The sequence below is a fragment of the Callionymus lyra genome, chromosome 1 (genome assembly GCF_982586985.1).
Source record: "Callionymus lyra chromosome 1, fCalLyr1.hap1.1, whole genome shotgun sequence".
Taxonomy (NCBI): domain Eukaryota; kingdom Metazoa; phylum Chordata; class Actinopteri; order Syngnathiformes; family Callionymidae; genus Callionymus; species Callionymus lyra.
In genome coordinates this window covers 42,632,493-42,638,349 of record NC_141818.1, presented here as the reverse complement: position 1 = coordinate 42,638,349, position 5,857 = coordinate 42,632,493, and the positions used below count along the sequence as shown (strand labels likewise).

General features: G+C 36.5%; 1 protein-coding gene across 1 annotated transcript; it reads left to right on the top strand.

Moving 5' to 3' along the window:
* Positions 1 to 2,257: 2,257 nt before the first annotated feature.
* LOC148089576 (uncharacterized) lies at positions 2,258 to 3,922 on the top strand. The gene is made up of 3 exons (XM_087784423.1): positions 2,258 to 2,356; positions 2,418 to 2,514; positions 3,544 to 3,922. The coding sequence occupies exons 1-3, from the start codon at positions 2,272 to 2,274 to the stop codon at positions 3,854 to 3,856; spliced, it is 495 nt and encodes a 164-aa protein (XP_087640549.1). The 5' UTR covers positions 2,258 to 2,271; the 3' UTR covers positions 3,857 to 3,922.
* Positions 3,923 to 5,857: the final 1,935 nt, after the last annotated feature.

The following is a 5,857-nucleotide window of genomic DNA, read 5'->3' as shown; positions in this document are numbered from 1 at the left end:
AATACAGCAGGTGATGTGTCATGATACAGTTAATGATACAGCAGGTGCTGAGTCATGATAAAGTTCATGATAAAGTAAATTGTGTTTTAACAGCAGAAGAGGTAACTTTATTCAGAAGATGAGGTTTCATGATACAGTTCATGATACAACAGAAGAAGTTTAAACTGGTCTAAAATGGAGTAAAAAAGACCTCATGGATCCAGATGGAACTGTTCCTAGAAAGAACAAGAATGTTTTTGAGGTCACAGTGAAGTCTGCTGATGGATCAGGGACGACTGGAGGGTCCGAGCTGATAAAGAGACTCCATCAAGATGAACGAGTGAGTTGAACTTCAGAAAAAGATGATGGATCGGACAAGTGAATAAAAATGTCGCCTCATACATCATCAGACTTGTGTTGGTCCTCGGAGACGTCACATCCAAGAATCAAGTCCCGGAGCTGGAATTTTCCTGAAACAAAGTCTATCAATCTTTTCTCTGATAATCCCATACTGAGTGAGATACTGACCACGACCCCCCCCCCCCCCCCACACACACACACACACACACACACACACAGCTTCAGCTGTTTACTCAGAGGCTGGTGAGGACTTAAAGTTCTGCTGGGAGACATTTATTCTGACGTGGTTCAGCAAAAAGGTCCGGCTTTGATTTATGGCTTGTCAAGGCAGCTAGTCTGGGGCAGCACACCTCTGTGGGGGGTCGCCGGGGTCAGGTCACCTGGTCATCGCTTTGATGATCTGACAGGACTTTTGTTACGTCACGAATATTGCAGAGTCAGCACAATGATAAGAAACAATATTTTTATTATTAGTTATTCATCTAAAATGAAGTTTAATAACTTTTTATGTATGTATTTATTTCGTAAAATATTTATTTTTTTATGCCTTAGTCCTATTACGTTATTTTAAATAATCTTTAAATTATGATTAGTTATTAGATTTTAGATTTTCTGACAAATTATTTTCATTTCATTTTAGGAAGAGCATCTTAATTTATTTTAATTTTATTTTAAATTGAGTAAAAATCTAAATTGCATTATGTGTTAGCAAAATAACAAATTTATAATCTTGTTATTTATATACAATTTAAGTTTATGGGAAACAATGTTGTTCAAGTCAGATTCAGCCTGTCGTCTAGAATCTTCCATTCTGTATTTGAAAAAACGTTTTAAAGAACAATAAAGCTAAACCCTTTTCTTCATTTAATAGTTAATACAAATTATATAATGTTTACGGAATTCTGGGCCTAAAAGTACTTTGACGCCTGTAGCGAAAATACTCTCGTGCACGTGCTGACATCTAGTGGATAAAGTGTGAAGTTACAGTTGTTAACATGTTCGTAATAATAAAAAAAAAATTCTATTAATAATTAATCGAAACAAGAACCGAGGCGTGTGAACTTGTTATTAGAAATTAATGAAACATATTTGAAATTAATTTGTTTTCTCGTCACTTTCCTGAAGGTTTAGTCGTGAACACGATTCTTGATCAGACATTATTGATTATATTGTTTATATGATATGTTTTTTTATACGAATCCATGTCCTTGTTGCATAATTTAAACTTTAAATTTTCCTAAAAAAAAATACATTCAATGTAATTATAAATAGTTAAGTATTTATTGCAAAATATTTAATTCATCAAATAAACATACGTTTTTAATGTTGCTGCTATTGATTTGAAGGAGAAAAAAAAAACAATCCAAAAAGGATTATTTATTTAAAAAGGAAAAACAAGATTAAACATAATAAATGACCCCTTTACGGCTCAAACAGTCTGACTTTGGGGGGAAATCGAGCATCAAACACAAAGAGTCTCAGAGTTCATGACAAGCCTGGAGGTTATTGTGAGTCTGACTCAGAATATCTGCAGCGACGCTTCTTCATTAGACGTAATTGTGTTCAGAGGAAGTGAAGCGAGGCGAGAATGTGCTCATTGTCAGGACGCCCTGATCAACCGGGGCGTCGTCGGATGAACCGGTGACCCCGAAAATAAACACCCAGGAGGAGAACAGATCGAAGGATCGAGATTTTTTTATTTTCAACTTTTCAGACTTTTGAGTGTCGCCACTGAACACAACAACAACAATGTCAACAAGAGAGGGTGAGGGAGGGGGGGAGACACTGGGGTTCCAACTTGAAAAAAGGGGTAACAAAAGAGGAGGGGGGGGGGGGCGGGTCACCATGGTAACTGAGAGCAGCAGTTCCAGTCACATGACTGAGGTTCCTGGACAGCAGCGTTTGAGCTCCAGTTCTGGATCCGATGGCACCATGAGTGAGAACCACAGAGACGTGATGTCACTGGACCAGAACCGGACCCTGGAGGGACACCAGGACCCGATGGACCCGGCGTTCGGTTCGTCCGCTCGTTATACTCTTGATGGACGGGTCGTGAGTCATGTTGTTCTTCTCTCCAGAAGTTAAAGTCGTCAACATTGTCATCATCTGCGTGGCGTTGTGCGTCCTCGCCGCCACCGCCGTCTACTGCCTCACCGCCTGCTACAACCGCACCAGGTGAGGTCGCACTGCATTCTGGGACGTTACACTAACACTTTGGACATGTTTGATTATTCTCTGATGTCAATCCCTAATGACGGCGTTTGCATTCATTTCCATAATTTTGGAAGACAAAAGAAGGCGACTGTTACAAAAAAAAACACCGGCCTGTTGTCACAGTCTGCAATTGCATTTGTAACATTGCTATTGCAATCTTCTAACACCAGGGGGCGCCAGACACAAATGTGTTGAACTTACATAGTGTGGCTTTAATTTGCAATCCATTATATGCAAGTTCACCAGTTCCATTAGAATATTAAATGGTTAAATTTATGTATTATTATTGTTGTTGCAACTTTTTAAAAACTTTAAATAAAATGTTGTCTTGTGAGGCATTTCATAATTTTTTTCAATAATTGAATTTAATATTTTCTATATTAAAATGTTAAATAGGGTTTTATTTCATAATTCAAATCAATAACTTATAAAAAAAAAAGTTGGATTTCATTTTTTTTATATAATTATTTCTAGATTTTTATTTTCTGAATTCAATATGTAATCAAAAGAGCAGCAAACTATTAGCCAATCATGGTGTCACTATCAAAAAAATAGTAAAAGCTTGTGAAAAAATATCGTATGTATTTTGAATTATTGGAACTACAACTACATATCAAACGCTATGTGTAAAAACATTTATTTTTAATTAAATCATTAGGAAAATAAAAAAAAAATATCGTATTTAGAAAATATATTTTTGAATTATTGGAACTACAACTACATATCAAACTCTATGTGTAAAAACATTTATTTTTAATTCAATTATAAATAGGAAAATAAATCAATATTTCAACATTTTTATATAGAAATGATACAAATCAATGATTTAAACAAATTATTTTCAACAACAATTCAATAATAATGAACTAAGTTTAGACATGTGACAAGTGTTACATTAAACCAGTCAATACTCTGATGATACTGATACATTTATGATAAATACTCATTTAACATACTTTATTATTATTTTTATCTCGTCTTCTCCACCAGGCAGTCCAAGAGAGCGCACGTGTACGAGAGCGCCGTGACCCGGGACGAGCCCGCCAACCCGGTCTCCGTCAAGGCCGTGAAGAGGTCGACCAGCTTCATCAACCCGCTGGCCTTCTTCAAGAGAGGGGAGGAGACCCGGGACAACTCCAGGATCTACTACATCTACAGCAACCCCTTACCCGTGGGCGTGAAGGAGGAAGAAGAACCGCCCGGACGCCCCGGACTCCCACTTCCCCTTTCCTTCGAGGACTACGCCAACGACCCCAACACCGGGGTCACCCTGGACCCCCCCGTGTTTTACATGCAGCTGTAAAAATAAAATAAAATAAATAGTAAACAGTATAGTCTGTTAACGTCAAACTGCCACACAAGAATAATAGTTTTGCTATCATCGTATCAATGGATGCACACGTGCTTTTAAGAATAAAATGATGTATTTTCAGAAGTTATCTTTTCTTCACCTATTTGTCCTCCTTTCTCAGGTGCACCTGAACGTAGCGCGGCGAATCGTCCAATGACGTAACACGTTCTGTCAAAGGAAAGTTGTGTAAAAGAACGTGATTGGCTGAAAGCGATGAGCTGAAACGCTATTGGTTAAAAGGGTAATCAGGCGCCATTGTGATTGTTTTTACGACTTAAGCTAGTTGTTGTTAGCATGTAGCACGAAGAAAGACACACCAAAGAAATGAGGACAGAAAAGTTTGGTGAGTAAACAAGCAAATATCTTATGTAGGTCTTTGGAATTTAATTTATGAATTAAAAAATATATATATTTATATAAAAAACAAACCTCATGATTACCTAATTTTCCTCATAGAATTCCATCTACAATTATATTTTAAAAACAAAAGTCGTGTTGGTTGCACCAAAATAATAATACAAAATATTCAAAACAGTTTTTATTTAAGTATTCAAATATATCACAAAGAAAACGAAAATGTACTTAAAAAAAAACAAAAAAAACATTCCAAGATTCGTCGAACCGGAAGTGGAAAAAAACAAGAGCCGATCATCAACTTCGAAATTGTTGGACAACGACTTGACTTTGGAACCTTTTGGAGACTGAATCTGAACCACGTCACTGTGAGCGATTTTCCTTTCTCTCTTTTTACATAATACAACATCTGTCAATGCTAGTTAAGAAATAAAAGAGTATTTAATTTATTCTGCATGTTTTTCTTTTTCTTTTTAAACTCAATTTGCACTTTTTTTTAAGATCATAAATGTCTTTCTTTTCAAGACGGGTTCATTTTAGTTTTGGATTAGTTTGAAACATACTCGATGATGGTTGATCAAATGTTCTTACGATGAACAGAATAATGAAGACAAACTATTCTATCATATTGTAAAAACAATACATGTTTGTACTTTGACTCTTATACATACAAATGCGTCCACAAGTTGCAAGTTAAGAAATTTGATGTTACAGCGATTTTCGCTTCAAACATTCCACTTATTTTTAATGGAATGTTTTATGTAGTTTTTATTTTTCAGTTAAAATGCATGAATTAAAAAAAACACATTTTAAGCACTTTTTTGCCGTCAATTTCTTTTTCAATGCATTCAATAATTCAATGTTAATTTAATGTTTATTTTTTGAATCCAAATGATTTCAATGTAAATAAATTCTGTGTTTTGCTCGACCGGGTCCAACACACAAAGGTCACGGGACCTAGGAGTGAGCCCTGGTGACCACCACGTGATTTTGCAAAACACAAATGAAGTAAACAAACTCACCCGTGTGACGACAGGGATCGATTGCTTTTCCTTGGTTGATGTTAACGCAGAATTTTGTTGACACCGAATGTATTACACTGAATGTATTACTTGTATTACTATGATCATAGAATTGTTTTTTACATTCACACTGAATGTATTCATGAAGAAAATAACGCGACTGGAAAAATTCAGTGTATATTCAAAGTCCGATGGAACATATTTACATCCATAGGTCAAGAAGTGCCAGGTTTTCGCCGCCACCTAATGTCCAATAACTGAGTATCGTGGGGGGCGACACTAAGATCTGAGCTTTAGAATGTGACGTGGAAAGATCAGAAACTGTTCACTTGGGTTGGAGTCAACAACTGATGCGTAGAACACACAACTTTCATCTGCTCTGTGACACTACACAAGTATGTTTTTTGGTTCTCCAGAGAAATCCTGGACCCTGAATAAACGTCGTCACATTCTCAAAGTAACACTTCTGTCGGAGTCCCAGGTCTCCTGGATATCTGGATTTTTGGACCAACAACCCAGTCACGTGTGACGATAAATCCACATCATCTCGCCTCGGACTTGACGACACAAGAAGATC